Raw genomic sequence first — 17357 nt, 5'->3', positions numbered from 1 at the left:
CTGTGTAAGAAAGTGTTTCCAACATCTCTTATTTTCTTCTGCTAATGAAGTTTAAGGCAGCCCCTACAATCAAAATGTAAAACACCTGGATGATGTAGGAAACACAGTAAACAAACAAGCAAATAAATAAATGAATGCTTTATTTACTGGATAAAAAGGTGGAGTTCTAGATTATCAAAAATACCTGAATTTCATTCATCACAGCTAAAGCATAAACTTCTTGGAGGTTGTGTTAGAACAGTTAACCACACAACCAGCCATATTGTGGCATGTGGGAACAGTTTGTTGTAATCTCCTGCCTTGGAACACAGTTTGTTGTTGAGTTTAAGGGAATTGTGTTTACTGTGCCTGTTATAGTTATGCAGCTGTTATAGTTGTGTTACTGCCAACACTACAGTGCTCTTTTATGGTTTGCAAGTGTTGTTGAAAAGAGATGTTGCACCATCGGTGAAGCTTTTGCAGGGTTAATGACCACCTTGGAACTGCAGTGTTAAAGTGTACATGAAACACTTTATGTATTAAGGCTAATTTACAACACGGAGCAACTCTAAAAAAGAATGCAGCTTAAATCTAGCTTCAGTGTTAACTCTATGATGATTTTTTTTAGAGTAGGGTTCTATGGTATAAATTAGCATTAACACATGAACTGCTTAATGCCACCTTAAATGCAGGGGTTATCGTGACACCTGAAGCTCGGGTGTTTCTGTGAGTTCTTACCTTAGTAACTCCTAACCTCACCACAATATTCTTAGTCTGAACATTCATGCCCCAAATGCTCCAGAGGACATGAAAACTACAAACATGGCAGAAAAGTCTAAATCTGTCACCCCAAATTGTAGCTGTGACACTTACTGCTGTGTCTAGACACCTGCCAATCAAAACAGCCATGTCCCTAACATTATCATCCATGTGGAGGGTTAGAAAAGCCAGCCAGCCTATGATGGGAGAAATTAGACTTAAACTGTTTTCATAGAAGTGTGTAAAATATGCCTTTTAAAGCTATAAATGTAGACATTTTAACATAGGAGTCTATAGGCACTGATTCGGTTTTGCTGTTAGCTTCAGGTGGTCTTTATAGGAATTGCAGTTTTCTGGCATTTCCTCAATACCTTTATTTTTCAGCTGGTTTCGGAGGCTGTTGCTTAACTGGGAGGGTGTAGGGGGATTGGTAATATTCAAAATATCAATTTCAAGCAATCAGAGTTTTATGAAAAACACTGAAAAATGTTCACAGGTCAAATTAGTTTACAACTGTGGACAGCAATGGACTTATTTTTCAATATGTGCGAGTCAACCTCGGTTAAACAAAATCTGCACAAACGGAAAGGGAGAAGGGGTTTGATGTATAAAAACAAAAGCTGGACAAAAGCTGGCAATTTTGAAAAAAAAAACCAAAAAAACCCCAGAGTGTGTATTGCGCTAAAATGCATTCTGGAGAAAATAAATGATACATTGCCATGACTTAATAACTCTTCTCTGTGGAAATTCCAGAGAATTCTGAGAAGACTTGAAGGGGAAAAAATGAAAATTTGTCTCACCGTGCTGACTGACCTACCTGCTGTTATGTATTTTTTTCAACCTACAATCTTTGTTTAGATTGGCAAAGGTTATCTTCTGAGGAAATCTCACAAACATTATCAGATGATGACAACATATTTCCCCAAACGTTTTATCTGCTGGAACATGATTTTCTCAGCCAATTGGCCAATTGGCTTACAACCCTGTTTAAAAGATGATTCGATGAAGCTGCCATGGTCTCTGTTACCTGCTCAACTTCTTTGTTATATATATGCTGCCTGAAGCTGTATTAATTTTTCTCTCTTTTTTAAATGTTTTTGAAACTTTTTAAATACGATAGCTCGTAGTGCACTCGGTAACCTGCTGTTGTTTTCCAGTAAACTATGCTGATCATTGCAAAATCACTACAGCACTTTACTATTCGTTCAGCCTACTTGACATAGGGTGTGTAATGAATCACTGAAGAAGTATAGTAGTTCCTCTGTTTGTGTGTATGTGTGTGCGTGCGCGTGTGTGTTTTTGTAGCAGGCGCTCACTATTGGTCTTAGCTAAGCTCTCTCTCTCCCTCTCTCCCTCTCTCTCTCTCCCTCTCCAGGGGAGGGTCACGTCACACCCACTACCAGACTGTCAAACACAACGAGGACTACAAATAGGGCAGAGAGCAACAGAGAGACACATAAAATTCCTCTCTCAGCTGAAGACTGCCTGAATACACAGTTTGGTCAACGAGCACAGAAATAGTCATGGCTCAAGGTAAGTTGTATGGTGCCTCCTTACTAATTTTATGGTGATGTTATCTTTTGCACGAAGAGGTCTTTAATAAGTAGAATTTGTTAGAAATAGTTAAGACCTTACTCAGTATAAAAAAAAAATCAATATTGTTACATGTGTTGTTTTGAGTCATTCATTCGGGTCAGCATGGGTGTTCATTATTATCCCACTATGTCTATGTTAATGTGACTGTGATGTTTAGTTACAGAGTTTTGTAGAGAAGTGCATGTTTAGGAGGTGAAACTTTCACTCTTAACCTGCAGGCACGGTGCCAAAGATTTCCACTGCTGTCTGAAGTCATCACTATTCACTTCAGCACCGTACTGCTGTATATAGTGATGTCACATTTTCATCAAGGATCTGAAGATCTAAAAAAATGTTTCACCTTTATATTTGAGAAGATGATTGCCTTCTAAGGCCCCTAACACTTAATAATAGCAGCTGAGAGCAGCTGGTGCTTCCACTACTTAACCAGTGCTATCTTTATAGGCTCACAGAGGACCAAGAAAGAATTCGGATGGTGCTGCTAAGAAATTCATAACTCCACAAACAGCACGTCATTTCTGTTTAATAGGAATCCCCAATAATTCAAAAACATAAAAAGTTGCCCACCTGTGTGTGAAGTCAAACACCGCAACATGCCAAAAATATCTGTGGAGGGCAGCTGGACACTTTAATAGCAGCCTAACCGTCTGCCAGCGCACCTCCGAACAAATTGTAGTTGGTCATGCTTACACTAACTTCTTATAAATAAGCAACATTTGTTTTCCGTATGCTGAATGTGCACAGAGCATTTATTTAAATCTGAATGAACTTTTGAAGGAGAACCTCAGTCAACATGGGTGTCTCCTTGAAGACTGAAAAGTTCAGAGTGTTTTTCCCTGTTTATTTCTCCAGGATTTTAAACAGTGTGGACTGTACCAGCTCATGCACACTTGTCCCCAGCTAGACTTTGTGTAATTTTCCTTATGAGGCTCATAGTGGCCTCAGTGATGCTAACCATGATCCACACATCACGGGGGGGGGGGACTGTGGCGTGTGGCTCATGGTTGGTAGACTGGAAGTGGAGAGTGGGTGTGTTCAGTATGTAAACGTTAGAAAAGAAGGGAGGGTCGAAGCTTAGGAATTTTGGCCCATTCAGTTTAAAATGGAGTGCTGTCCTTATAATTTACGCAACCCTGCAGGATAAACTGCAACCCAGTGACATGCATTCAGTTTGTCTTCACACCACACATGCATACCATATGACATACCAAAGCTGCTGCGCTTTAAATGAAACATTATGTTCAATTACGGGAGCAAATCAAAGTACTTGCCTTTTGTACTATCAATGTAGCCGCAACAAGCCTCCAGAGCCCTGCAGAGAGGATGATGTCAGTTCCCCACTGCACCATTAGCCTGTTGTCTCTAAAGGTTTAAGGTGACAGACATCCATGTGTTATTAATCTAAGTAATTGTTTTCACATTGTGTAAGCTGAGGGCATGTTTTATTGGACTTCCTTGTCTCCAGATGGCTCCTATATAACTTGACATAATAATTGTGCTTCAGTGCAATGCTTACATTTTTTTTCAAATATGTGTTGATTGGTTTGGGATCATGAACAGACTAAACAGAAAAGCCCTCATTATGCTCTGACTACACTCTCCAGCTGTGTCAGAATACACTGCACTAACGTGTCTTCAGTTAAGACCGGACTAAGTTCAAGATCAGTAAAACATCAGAGCCATGCCAAATACTGAGGAATGAGCCCCTATGGATTTCATGTAAAACCGCAGGAACTTTTTCTAGTCGAGCCTTTGTTTACTTAAGTCTCTCCTAGCCCTGTGACTACCACCTCATGTCTGTTTCAAGCATTAAGTTTGCAAGGAATAATACATAGGGAGAGGCTAACATGACATGTCACAGTGCAGATGACCAGTGGTTACACAGCAGCAAGAGAATCTCTGAGTCATCATATAGGTGGGCCTTTAATCAAAGGGTGGGATTCTTTAACCCCTTAGCAGTCCTATTAGTCCCCTAAACCATCCAATGTCCCGTGGGCGGTACGTCCGACTGCTAACAGTTTAAGTTACAAAGGACACTGGAGCGTGAAGGGAGTGACTGTCTGGGTTTAGCTTCTGGTAAATTAATACAGGAAGATCTGTCAGATAATATCATCCTTGAATGTTGGAAAAGACAGAGCATCCTACAGTCTGCAGTTTAATTTCAAAGTGAAGTCATCACAAGCAGAAGGAACAAACAAAGCAGTTGTTTTATGTTTTTTAGATTATGTGCCACATCCACAGCTGCGACACAGGAAATCCAGACCTTGTTAACTGCACTTTTTCAGTTAACTGATCATTTTTTAAAAAGTATTTGTTGGACATTTTTGATTTTATTAGAGTTCCCGATGTCCTACACAGCAAATAGGTTTCATAAAGCTTCCACTTTTTTGCGACATTGCATCATGTGCTCCATATGCATAGAGGTATATTTTTTCCTATCATTATAAGAAACAAGGCCATGACTAATGAGCTTCACAAATCTAAATGATTATTCTGGACTAAAAATCCAACTTTTTCAGGTCAGCATTGAGAGAAAATACTAGGTAAGAGATGTTTTTAGAAGTAAAAATTGTAAGTATGTAGAGCAGGGCGATATGGCCAAAAATATTTATCACGATATATATTTGAAAATTTGCGATAACGATATAACTGACGATATAATTGATGCGAGACAAAATACAACTCCACAACATTACTAGCGCAAAAAGACAACCTTCTATTTATTTTCACTTAAACAAGAAGCTGGTTTTTATGTACATTAAAGCTTTATAAAAATTTAACAGTGCAAATGCAAATTCCTTGCTGAAAGTTTAACCAAAAGGCATTTCCAGTAGAAATGGGCTGACATATCCTGAGCATAACCATGTATAATATCCACTGAAGTTAAAAAAAAGTGCTTTGCAACATTAAACTGCAGTATGCAGTACATATTTTTCGGACCATGAGGTGCACGGGATTATAAGGCACATTAAGCGAAACAAAGCAGTCAGATAAATCAAACTTTATTAAACTCATTCTTCTTGCTTCCTCCACTTCTGTACCATTGATTCATTAATGTTGAATTCTCTGGCAGCTGCTCTATTCCCATGTTGTTGCAGTATATTAATGACTAACCTCGTATTGTGGATGGATTATCTCAGTTGTTCTCCTGACTGAAGATTGGTCCTTTTACAGCATCCTGCCATGCGATTGCATTTGTCTCTAACCATGAGGAACCTTCACGTTAACTTTTATAAGTGGAAAAGTGTTAGTGTTCGTCCTCCAGCTTCACCATTTATGTTATGCTAACATAGCTGTGTCGCTAGCGGTCACGTAGCACATCATTATATACCAGCTAGCCCAACTTCAGTAACCCTACAAACGTCACTGCTGTTTAGTTTCCTGTCTTCATTTATGTTGAAAGTGATAGCAGAGCTGTACGTTTGATTTTTTTCAGAAATCTCTCAGTCAAAACATGCAATATCATGCTTAGGTAACTAGCGAAACTAGCGAGCTAACTTCCGCTAGCTTCCTGCTAACGTCTAACTCCGTTAAATGTAATAACTTTTTGTTTTCATGGATGCCTGGAAGTTAAACTTCATAGTTACACCTGGTAAAGCAGCAATGCTGATCGTTTTATTAAAGATGAAAGAATTTAGACAGTTTTTAACTCTCAGTGCAGTGTTCGTTTGACCTGAAGAGGGGGGTTTAGGACCCAGATTACTCCCAGATTTAAGAGCATCTTAGTCCGACAAATACGACAATAACGACGGCCGCTTGCACGTTCTGCAAAAAAAATGTGCTTTGTCGTGTATCTGACGGACAAACACCAAACCAGTTCCACATCACTGAAGTTGCACCATTTTTACAAACCAATTCTGGTTCATCTGTTTCACTCAACAATCGGCCATGTGCGTATGAAAACAAAGGCACTGCGCATGCGCGTTTTACTTACATTCTATCGCGATATTTCATTTTCCTATCATTGTCTAACATTATACCGGTATTACCGTGAACGGTATAATATGGCCCAGCCCTATAAGTATGGATATGTCAGTATTGTTTAATATAAATAGCATTTACACTGTATAATTTCTGTCAGTAGTTGTGTAGTAGCTGTGTGTGTACTCAGCTAAATGTGCTGCAGACAGTGTTTGATTATTGTAAATATATTATATGCAGATACTCTTATACTCTTTGTGTTTTTTTTCTTGATCTGTATTTTTATAAAGAATAATAGAAACTCTCATTACCAAATGGTTCTTTATAGACTATACTGCATATTTTAAATACTACTTAAATACTTTCTTTTTTTATTCACGTTTTTTTCCCTCCCTCTCTCCATTTTAGCTCTGGACATCGATCGCTGGAACTTGGAGTGCGAGTTCAACAACACTGACCATCGCACCGATCTCAATGGCACTGATCGTCTCATTGTGAGGAGAGGCCAGCCTTTCTCAATCAGCCTGTACCTTCGCTCTGGAAGCTACCAGCCAGGAGTCAGCTCACTTGATTTTGTTGCAGAAACAGGTAATGCTCCTGATTCTTGTATTATGATATTTATATCATATACATGTGTTCTTTTATAAAGTTTATATGGTCTGTATCAAAACAATTGGAAAATTGAATGAATAAAACTTTCCCTACACAATAGGAATAGGAAAAGCATTGTGTCCTCTCATTCAGGAAGTTAGCAGCAACTTGAAACCATTTATTACCATGTGTTTATGCTGTCACTATTTTCATTGTTGCCTATTCAAGAATGAGAAGGGAAAGAAACAAAGTTTATGGAAAGGGAAGTCATGTTCCCGTCTTCAGCGATCAGCAATAGTGCAACACCCTTTTCACACTGGGCTCAGTTACAGTAGCTGAAAGATGTTTCCATTTCTATCCTCTATGACCTTAGTTGTTATTCTTTGCAGCCCTAGAAACTATATCTTAAATTTTTTGCAGTACAAACAGTGAAAGCTCTCTGTCTCTTGTCCTCCTCTAATATTTGGATAAGTCTCTTATGAAGAGCATGATAAGTCAACTTGTTGCAGACCATCGAATGAAACTCTTTAAACAGGAAATGTTGCTCGCCAAGAGGAAAGCGTGTGTATAATCACAGATAATGATATCAGCCTTTGAAAGTCGAATGTGCTTTAATGGATAAGAGCGGCACCGTTACCCCCCCCCCCCCCCCCCCCCCCCCCCCCCCCCCCCCCCCCCCCCCCCCCCCCCCCAGGAGGAGAACTTCCATCTTAAGGAGGATAGGTGTCAAGTTGGCTCTGTAGATTAAAGTGAACACAAATGATTTTAAATTCGTTTAACACAGCAGAATTTAGGAATGAATTACTAATCTATTATGATATCCACAAATCAGAAGACATACTGTAAGTTTACATTCCCTAGCTACGACTGTTTCACTAGGATCTCTCTACCTCTTCTTTCAGACTCAGACTTCTAACTATATTTGGGGTTTCATGCAGGTCCTCAACCCTCTGAACAGTATGGCACCAGGGCCTCTTTTGGTCTGTCTGCCAGCATTGACACTTCCTGCTGGAGTGCTGCTGTCACCAGTCCACCCGGAGACATGGTGGCCCTGTCAATCTGCTCTGCACCAGATGCGCCTATAGGCCGCTACACCCTGACCCTGGGGCACTCTGCGAGGATCGAGTTCATCCTGCTCTTTAATCCCTGGTGTCCAGGTGGGTAAACAGAAGCTGTCGCACAAGGCCCTCTTGTTAAAACTCACTTTGATGATCCTGTTTATTGCAGGAACTTTTCAGTTGCACGAGTGAAGAGACCATTTATGGGAACGGTTGCATAGTCAAACAACTATGTTGTGATTTTTAAGCAATAGTTCAGCCTTGAGCTGAATATTCCTTTGTTGGAATAGTTTTGAAGCACTGGATTGAAAGTGAATGAAAGAGAAAGATTGAAAAAGAGGATTATAGACAGAAGACAGCTGTAACATGTCAGCTACTTCACTTGTGTTTACTTTTGAGCTGAGCTAGCACTAACCTTTCCAGCAGCAGCCTGTAGTCTTTCCTTTGGTACATAATAGTATTTTACACTCTTGTGTTTTCAATAGGCAGTTTCCAATAGTTAAAGACCAGCAGTACATCATTTACACCCTAGTTAGGACATGTATTAAGGCATGTATTAATGTTTGTAATGTCTCTTGGCAACAGGTGATGCAGTATACATGGACAACAAGGAGAATTTGGCAGAGTATGTCTTAGCTCAGGATGGGATCATCTTTCGAGGAGCCTACAAACATCCAATACCTACTCCCTGGAATTTCGGACAGGTGCCAGCAACAACACTGACACAATCAGCCTGCCTACATAATCAGTTATATAAGTTCACACAGTGCCAGAGCGGTGAGGGAGTGAACCGCACTCATTCTGATAACAGAAAAATACATCTACTTGTGTAAGAATTAATGAAATGCTACATACCAAAAAAAACACAACTCTAAAAATTGGATGGTGGATACATAAAGAGGGTGGACAGCATGATAAAGTAGTATTTTCTTTAGTAGGATCCTGAGAGCCAGAAGATAATGTTTTCCTATTCTGATTTTTTAAGCACTCCCTTTCTACAATTCAGTTTCCAGAGGACAGTTTCCCTTCTTCCCTTATTAGAGAAATTAGGATCATTTGTTACTTTGATGGACTGTCTAATCTTAAAGAATCTCTCCTAACCTATTGAACTGGCTGTAACTGGGACCTGGTACATTCAGATGCTAGGGTATTCGGATCATGCCATGAACACAGATATTTCAGCCCAGTTTCAATAGAGTTGATTTCTAGTGAAAATACTCCTATTTCCCCGACTAGATATTGTAATGAAAAACTTCAGAGCCCTAACAAGCTTTTTTGCGCCTCGGACTGGTTTGTGTCCGACAATATATATGGTTGTGTTACAACAAAATAAAACCAGTGGAGGTACCAAAAAGAAGAAGATTTATTCATAACACAGGGGAAAAGACCCAGGGAAACTGAGTTAACAATAAAACTGATAAAAAAAACAAAACAATAAAAACCCTGAAAATCATGAATTTCACACCCAAGCCTCAACTCTTGCTACCTGGTAATGAGTTTGTACTTGCTCGGCCAACTCCTTTGAGCTTTCACTTTACTGTTATAATATCAGCCTCTTTCACCTGGCAACTCATCCCCAGACAGCTATACGTCTGACTCCCCTTCTACAAATGAGAGCTGGAAGTCCTGCTGTGCACTACAAAGACACTGAATAAAAGTTTTGTTTTGAAAGTGCTAAAATTACTGTAAATTTCTGAGCTCTTGGTAAAATAAAGACAAGAATGTAATAATGAAGAACAAAAGAATAATAATATCAGATCACTTAACCTCCCTTGTGGCAATAAAATGCAGCATCAATAGAAAGCCCAGGATGTCCTCTTTACACTGCAGTAGGCCTGAGATACAACACATATACTTTGGTTGATGTATAGGTCTCAAACTTGCATCCCTCACAGAGGGCAAGAATGAATTGTTGAGTGTTAGGAGGTTAATGGATGGTGCGTTCCATCAGTTTTTCCATGGCGTGACTCTTCAAAAGCTGGTATCTCTTGAGTTTTTACCTTCCTGCTTTAACCCGTTCCTTCCCAGATTTTTTTCAGAGTTGTAAGGCATATCATTTTATCAGTTGAGTCCCTCTGAATCATGTTATGTATTTATTTTTTCCATTTTGTACTTTTTTTTGAAGAAAATAGCATTTTTATGACTGGCAACAATTGTTGCCAGTAGTCACACAGCTTGTCACTAAGGCAAATGTCACCTAATAATAATAATAGAGAAGTAATAATAATAATATAATAAGAACAAAATAATAATATAGTCATAATAAATAATAACAAAAAGGTGGAGCCTCAGGTTCCCCCTGTATAAAATTCAAAACATCAAACAATTTGAACTGATTTCTTTATTCTCAATTTTTTTATACTCAAAAACTCAACAAACATTTTTTTCTTAGAACCTCTAAAAACATAAAAACATAAAAACATATATAACATATTTCTTCCCATACATTCCATCATCTTTCATGCATGTTCTACGCATCGTGCCACAGCTGCCATAGCCTCTCAGGGTCATCTCATCCACCAGGGACAGGGTTGTGAAGAGGTTGTCGTGGTAAAACTTGACTCCAGGTGGCACTTCAGCTTTCTCTGCCAGGCCAAGAACCACACTTGGACCCTGACCAAGTCCAGTTTCCACCAGATGTGTGTGGCTTCCTACATATGGCTCCATCTGATGGACAAACCCGGAGGAGGATGCTAAGCTCCATATTTTATACCCAAAACGAATAGGCTTCCCTCTAATAAACTGTTTGCACCCATGCCTTCCAAAATACTCAATCATCATCTCATCTACTGCCACATGTTCTGCTATCGGGATTGCGTTGTTGATGTCATTTAGATGCTTAAAAAGGGGACGCACCTTGAAGAACGGGTCAGCTGTGATCTTCATGTTGTCTACTAAATGAACAGAAGACATAATTTCATCAAACCTGTTCCTCCGCATGGCATCTTTTACAGCATTGTTGCTGACATCACAATCGTCTGACCAGAGAAGACGCCGCCTTGGGACTGTGTTGTATCCACTGATCAACAGAATACCGTAGAATGTAAGAAGTTCATCCTCAGTCAGGTTGAGCGTTTTCCCTTTTTGTTCAGCGTAGAGATTGGACATTTCCAGTGTGACATCTCTGAGGGACTTGGGATAAAATGTGAGGAAGATATCCACTGGATCATCTGATGTGAAGCCAGGATCATGTTCTTTGGGGACATAGCGAGGGATCTGATATTTTTTGTTGGCTTGTGCTGGTGCTTTGGCCGCAATTTTGATTTTTTTGAATTTCCTGTCTTGGTTCTTAGTTTTGTGGAGCATGGGCCCAACAATCTGACTGGTCACCTTTTCATTTGTGCCACTGACCTTTCTAGTCTCTGTCTGACTCACTGAGGATGAGCACCCAGGATCATCATCGGGGGGATTTGGCAGCTGCATGTCCGAATTAGGTAGAAAGCCTTCACCTTTGAGTACTCTTGATGGGAGGCGGTTATGGTCACCAGTGGCCTCATCATCAGATTGGTCACTGTCACAGTCTGTGTCATGTGCGTGCATTTCTGACTCAGGCACAACTGTGATGTCCGCCACAGTTTCAGAGTCCTGCAGCATGGCCAGGATCTCTGCTACGGTGTACCTAAGGAAAGGACAACATACATGTTAGCTAGCAAGCGAATTTTAGCTAGCAAGAAATGATGTATGGTAATGTATAAAAATCCTATACACAGAGGCCTTGAATACCTGTGAATTTATTTAGCTAGGGATTATTCTAAAAGGACTAAAATGAGCCATTGTACATCATTCTACAATTTTAAATAAGTAAATTAGGAGCAATCCTGCAGACAGTGTTTTCCTTTAGTTAGCGACATGCTATGTGCCCACTGGCAACTTTTGTTGCCACTCACAGAAATAAGCCCATGAACAAAAAAATATTTATCCTAGGTACAATTTTTTTGGGGAGGGTTACTCTAGAGACTTGAATGATTAAATAATTATAAATATGTTTGGGGGGAAAGTCATGAGAAATTTATGAAAATTACCTCTTTCCAGGATGATTTGCAACCGCCATGTCTTCAGCCAGAAAGAGCAGGAAGCAGATGATGTCATGTGATAGGAAGCACTTGGAAACGATTTTTTAAAAATCAAAACCTTTGTCTAAGTTGTCTACTAGCATATAAGTGGAAAAAGTTGCATTAGTACCTTTGAGATTTTTTATTGTGAGTCGAAAATGACAGTGATAAATGTTGGCAACAATTGTTGCCAGTGGGGCAAAAGGGGTTAATGCCTGAATATCCTCCACATCATGCCCTGCCAGAAATCAGTCTGTTTCCCCTTTAAAATTCTGAGTGAAGTCCCTTAAGTCCTCTGCTTCCTGAAGTATGGACATAGGTTGAATTTGAAGGCAGTAAGCCCTGCTGTCCACTAAAAAATATACTTTAAATCACTGTAAATGTGATTTTTAGCAGCAGAAGCACAATATCTGCAAAAATAAAGGATAACCTCCCTTGTTATAAAATGTGGAAGCCTTAATGCCCGTCATTCTGAATGAAAACAGTATTGTATATGAATGATTGGGTATGCTCAAAGTTTTGACTTGCATTGTATTTCAGATTTGTTGTATTTATTTATTTTTATAAAGCATGTGCCTGCCATGACATGCCTAGTTTTGTTATTTTTCTGCTCACACTTAATCTGCAGTTATGTGTCTTATGTTGCGGTACAGTTTGAAAGTGGAATCCTGGATGTCTGTCTGAGGATTCTCGATATGAATCCTAAATATCTGAAAAATCCTGGCAAGGACTGCTCAGGGAGAAGAAATCCCATTTACGTGTCCAGAGTGCTGAGTGCTATGGTTTGTCCTTTTGACTTCTCGATATTCTTTCATTTTGAGAGAGTATTGTTTCTCTTTGTTAATTTTCATAGACACGTTTCTTTTGCCTGGCAGGTGAATTGCAATGATGACAAAGGGGTGTTGCTGGGAAAATGGACAGGTGACTATGAAGGAGGCGTCAGCCCCATGTTATGGAGGGGAAGTGTGGAAATCCTGCGCAACTGGGACACACAAGCCTGTCAGCCTGTTCGCTATGGACAGTGCTGGGTGTTTGCTGCAGTGGCCTGCTCAGGTAAGATAGCACAGAGCCAGGCTTGGTAGCCTATCTCTAAAAACCGCTTGCTTAGACTGAAGCAGACAACACATTATATCCTACATATAAGCACATATTTATGATATGCATTTTGTTCATCTTTTAAATATGATAATACTTAAGTTATTGTTAAACCTTGTCAGTTTCCAGGGCCCTGGGCATCCCCTGCCGACTTGTGACCAACTATCTGTCTGCACATGACACCAACAGCAACCTGGTGATTGAACGCTATGTCAATGAAAATGGAGAACTCATTCAATCCAAAGAAATGATCTGGTGAGAACTCCTTTAAGTTGACTCACAAATGGTGGGACAGCTCACAGATTCAATTTAAATCACTGACTATCTTGAAATGAGAGAATCCACAGGCTATACTCAGCGTGAATCTGTTGTGTCATGGGGCAAGTGTGAAGACCTGAGTTACTTAGGTTAGGGCAGCTGGGTCTGGAGTAATGAAGAGGTGTGGCAAGGGTGGCCATAATGTTTTTGCATGTGATGCATGGTTGTAATACATATAACCATGCAGTATGTTTCTATTATGCTATCCAGCTTATGGTATGCATTGTATCTACAGGAACTATCACTGCTGGGTAGAGAACTGGATGACTAGACCTGACCTTAAACCTGACTTTAATGGTTGGCAGGCCTATGACCCCACGCCTCAGGAGAAGAGTGAAGGTAAGAAAGACTGTCCATCAAAAGCATGTTGTTTTATCAAGTAACGTGCTCACTGTGTCTTTCCCCCCGTTTCCCTCAGGGGTGTACTGCTGTGGCCCCACCCCTGTCAGAGCCATTAAGGAAGGTGAGCTCACGTTCAAGTATGATGCCCCCTTTGTCTTTGCTGAAGTCAATGCTGATGTGATCACATTCATGAAGAAGAAGGATGGCAGCACATCGAAAGTTTCTTCCAATGCACTCGTTGGCCAAAAGATCAGCACCAAGAGTGTGGGCAGTGATGCCAGAGAGGACATCACTCATCTCTACAAATACCCTGAAGGTAGATCAAACTTTTAGCACTCCAGCTGAATCAAATAAGTTCTTTCTCTTTTGAAAAAAATAGATATTTACCCAAGATGTACTATTTAAACACTTGTTTGCAATGCAAAGAGGGATTTACCATGCACGCCTCATCCAACATGGTCTCACATGTTTGCATTCATTGCACTTTTGCCCAGTTTTTCACTCACCGTAAGTGTGCGTGGAAATCATTCCCTCATACCTGTAGGTAAAACCAGGGTCACTTTCTAGCTACATTCCTGAATTGCTTATCAGTGTTTGCATTCCCCCTATTGTACATAAAGTCAACTCAGAACACCCTTAGGCTCATTTACTCCTACACACACTTTATCACTTTGGTTCAAATATACTGTAGAAATTGATTATACAGCATGGCAAGGCATATGGGCCGAGGCTTCTGTTATTTAAGCCATGATGTCGCTTCAATACTCACAGGATCTGCTGAAGAGCGGGAGGCTTTTAAGAAAGCTGACCATCAAAACAAACTGCTCCAGCAGCAACAGAATCAAGGCCTGCACCTCAATATCAAGGTGACATCAGATATGAGGAAGGGCTGTGACTTTGATGTGTTTGCTGTGGTTACTAACAACACACAAAGTGAGAAGAAGTGCCGCCTGTTGTTTGGATCCTGCGCGCTGTCCTATAATGGGTTTATGGGAGGGAACTGCGGCTTCAAAGATCTACTCAATGTTGAGCTTTCCCCTGGAGGAGGTAAGTAAGCTCACCGCTGATAGAGAAGGTTAGTACAGACTTTTCTTTTCACTCTAAGTTTAAAATATAATGTCTACGTCCTTCCAGAGAGGAAAGTTCCACTAAGGCTGAACTACTCCAAATACGGTGGTCAGATCACTGAGGACAACCTAATCCGTCTGGCAGCTCTGCTGCTGGACTATACCACTGGAGATACAACACTGGCAGTGAGAAATGTTGTACTGGACAACCCTGAAATCAAAGTCAGGGTGAGTAGCAAGATATGTGACAAAATACAAACTTTTGGGGTCTTTAAAACCCAGAAGTGACCTGAACAAATATAACCAATGTCTTGCATGATTGTTATGAGATAAGCAGCATTATGAGCTTCATCTGAGAGTGATCATAATTTTTGGCCTGTTTCTGAACAGATCCTGGGAGAACCAAAGGAGAATCGGAAGCTGGCTGCAGAGATCACCCTTCAAAACCCTCTGCCAGAGAGACTGGAGAACTGCTGCTTCAGCATCGAAGGGGCCAACCTGACAGGGGGAGGCATCATTACTGAGAGGTCATTAAGCCATTAAGATATTTGTCTTTTTTCAAGACAACCTTTTAAAAATTATTACTGTCCGTAATGGAAATGTTACTTCCCAATTTGAATTATGAATTATGAGATTTGTGTCATATTGTTTCACGTTTTGCTGCCAAGTCTCAGTTCAGCACCCGAATGTTTGGCTGAATGTGCTGCTGTTTAGTCAGGACAGGAGGTCACTGGAGCAGGCAGGAGAGAAAATAAATTACCAAATGGATTCCTTATGATTGCTCAACAGAAGAAGATAGGAGGAGTATCTCCTCATTGAGTGTTTGAACAGTGTCCAATAATTCACTTTACATAAATCCAGCTTTGTGTTTCTGACTCCATGACTGATGAGCAATGTGCCTGCTATTTTTTTTACCACGACTATGTTTAGCCAAACTCTTCAGAGCAATTCAAACACTTCAACTCCAACTGCACTATTGCCATAAATAGTCACAAGTATCATGGTTTGTTTGACAGCAGGAATTATTGAAATGTCTATACAATCACAGGACTGTGATATAAACCTTCTGGTGTTGCCTCAAAAGTAATATTTAAACCTTTTTCCTGCAGGCTGGGACCAGTGGGACCTGGGGAAGATGCCAAGGTGAAAATCTACTTCACACCCACCCATTCTGGACTGAGAAAGCTGGTGGTTGACTTCGACAGTAACAAGCTGTGTCATGTCAAGGGCTACAGAAACGTGATTATTGGAAAATAAAGCCTTTCAATGTCCGTAATCCATTAAATGGAATTATTCTTACTCTTTTTTTCAGACCAGGCATTTAAAGATTAGACAATGAATCGAGTTTAGTGCCTTTCTGCTCCAGTGCTTTCTTACTGTCTCCTCTCTTGTTTATTAGGGATTACTATGTGGATATATACTTTAGTCTGAGCCCAATTTTTTTTTTACTGTGATTTATGAATGCTTTGTACTCACCGATGCCAGCCACAGTCTGATGATTTTAGGTATTATGTGTTATTTGACAAAATTAAAAATCTTGTTTGCCAGTCAGTAACAGCCTTTGTTTCCACGTGACTGAGAATGCAATGTGTAGGTTTTTGTTTGCGTATTATATGACAGTCAATACATTTGGACTAACTACAGCAAAGGCAATATGGAGGAGCTGTGTTTATGATGCTTTTTCTCTTGTTGTTTATATACTGTAAATATTTCCCTGGCTAATCACAGCCAATCCTGAATATTTTATTTTACTCATGGGATCCATTTCCACATGCACACTGTGACTCTGCAAATATTCCTTTTATGGTAGCATCTCTGTCCCCAGTAAACATGCTGGCATTAGTTCCCCGTATGTACGGAGATTACAAATGAATACTTCAAACACACTTTGAAAGCTAATCTTTTGTCTCTTAACACATTACATCATTTAATGACTCTGTGTTATTACTGCAATGAAAGCTTTACTTAAAACAAGGATCATCATAATCTCCTCTCACTTATAAATCCTTCATCACTGATTATACTCACTGAGCTGTGGAATATTCTGCAAGTTACTACATGCCAGTTTACTTTATATTCTTTTCTCAATTCCTCTGTAGTCAGAGAGACAAAAAAAAAACAGTTGATTAACTTAAAAAAAATGCATATCTGCTTTTTCAGCCCCATTTCTCATGCACCTCTTTTTCCATGTCTACTTGGGCTCCTGTAGCTGAGCTCTCTGACACAATTATCAATTATCATTGTATTAGACAGCTGCAGATCACAGTGCTGAACTGGAACACAGCCACAGACCTGTAAAGCTTATTCACCATTTAACAGTGCAAGATACCACAGATATATCTCAAATATGCTACAAGCTCATATCACGAGCAGGCTGAACTCTTTAATTTGTGCCGTGCATTTAAAGAAAGCATCAGTATTCCTGTTTTTTCTTCCCTCTAAAGGCACGAGTGCATGGAAGTGTCTCTGCATGTTTGTGACTTACTGCATTTCAAAGCTTGGAGGAAGCAGTGCTCTCTGCTGGTCAGGGAGATAAACTGTTAAGAAAAAGAAAGCTTGCAAAGCTTTTGAAGAATGCA

At 40.0% G+C, this 17357-nt stretch overlaps 2 protein-coding genes across 2 annotated transcripts; one reads left to right on the top strand and one right to left on the bottom strand.

The window, feature by feature from the left end:
* Positions 1-2133: 2133 nt before the first annotated feature.
* Positions 2134-16329, top strand: tgm2b (transglutaminase 2b). The gene is made up of 13 exons (XM_005918565.3): positions 2134-2271; positions 6664-6843; positions 7785-8003; positions 8490-8608; positions 12610-12738; positions 12832-13009; positions 13174-13306; positions 13605-13708; positions 13788-14027; positions 14483-14758; positions 14846-15006; positions 15169-15305; positions 15888-16329. Exons 1-13 carry the CDS (start codon positions 2262-2264, stop codon positions 16033-16035), a joined length of 2034 nt encoding a protein of 677 aa, XP_005918627.1. The 5' UTR covers positions 2134-2261; the 3' UTR covers positions 16036-16329.
* LOC121814277 (piggyBac transposable element-derived protein 3-like) lies at positions 9915-12146 on the bottom strand. The gene is made up of 2 exons (XM_042219384.1): positions 11927-12146; positions 9915-11523 (listed from the first exon to the last, which is right to left on the bottom strand). The coding sequence occupies exons 1-2, from the start codon at positions 11953-11955 to the stop codon at positions 10302-10304; spliced, it is 1251 nt and encodes a 416-aa protein (XP_042075318.1). The 5' UTR covers positions 11956-12146; the 3' UTR covers positions 9915-10301.
* Positions 16330-17357: the final 1028 nt, after the last annotated feature.

The sequence above is a fragment of the Haplochromis burtoni genome, unplaced genomic scaffold (genome assembly GCF_018398535.1).
Source record: "Haplochromis burtoni strain Fernald_Lab_line unplaced genomic scaffold, NCSU_Asbu1 Contig_32, whole genome shotgun sequence".
In the NCBI taxonomy this organism is placed as follows: domain Eukaryota; kingdom Metazoa; phylum Chordata; class Actinopteri; order Cichliformes; family Cichlidae; genus Haplochromis; species Haplochromis burtoni.
Note: the sequence above shows the minus strand (reverse complement) of the source record. Positions and strands in the feature narration are given on the sequence as shown.

Excerpts from the sequence above, each read along its gene's own strand:
- LOC121814277 (XM_042219384.1), bottom strand. The coding sequence starts at position 11,955 with ATGGCGGTTGCAAATCATCCTGGAAAGAG. Across the intron at positions 11,524-11,926 it reads GCAAATCATCCTGGAAAGAG|GTACACCGTAGCAGAGATCC; the intron begins GTAATTTTCATA and ends TCCTTTCCTTAG.
- tgm2b (XM_005918565.3), top strand. Across the intron at positions 13,010-13,173 it reads TGCTGCAGTGGCCTGCTCAG|TTTCCAGGGCCCTGGGCATC; the intron begins GTAAGATAGCAC and ends AAACCTTGTCAG. Across the intron at positions 15,306-15,887 it reads GGAGGCATCATTACTGAGAG|GCTGGGACCAGTGGGACCTG; the intron begins GTCATTAAGCCA and ends TTTTTCCTGCAG.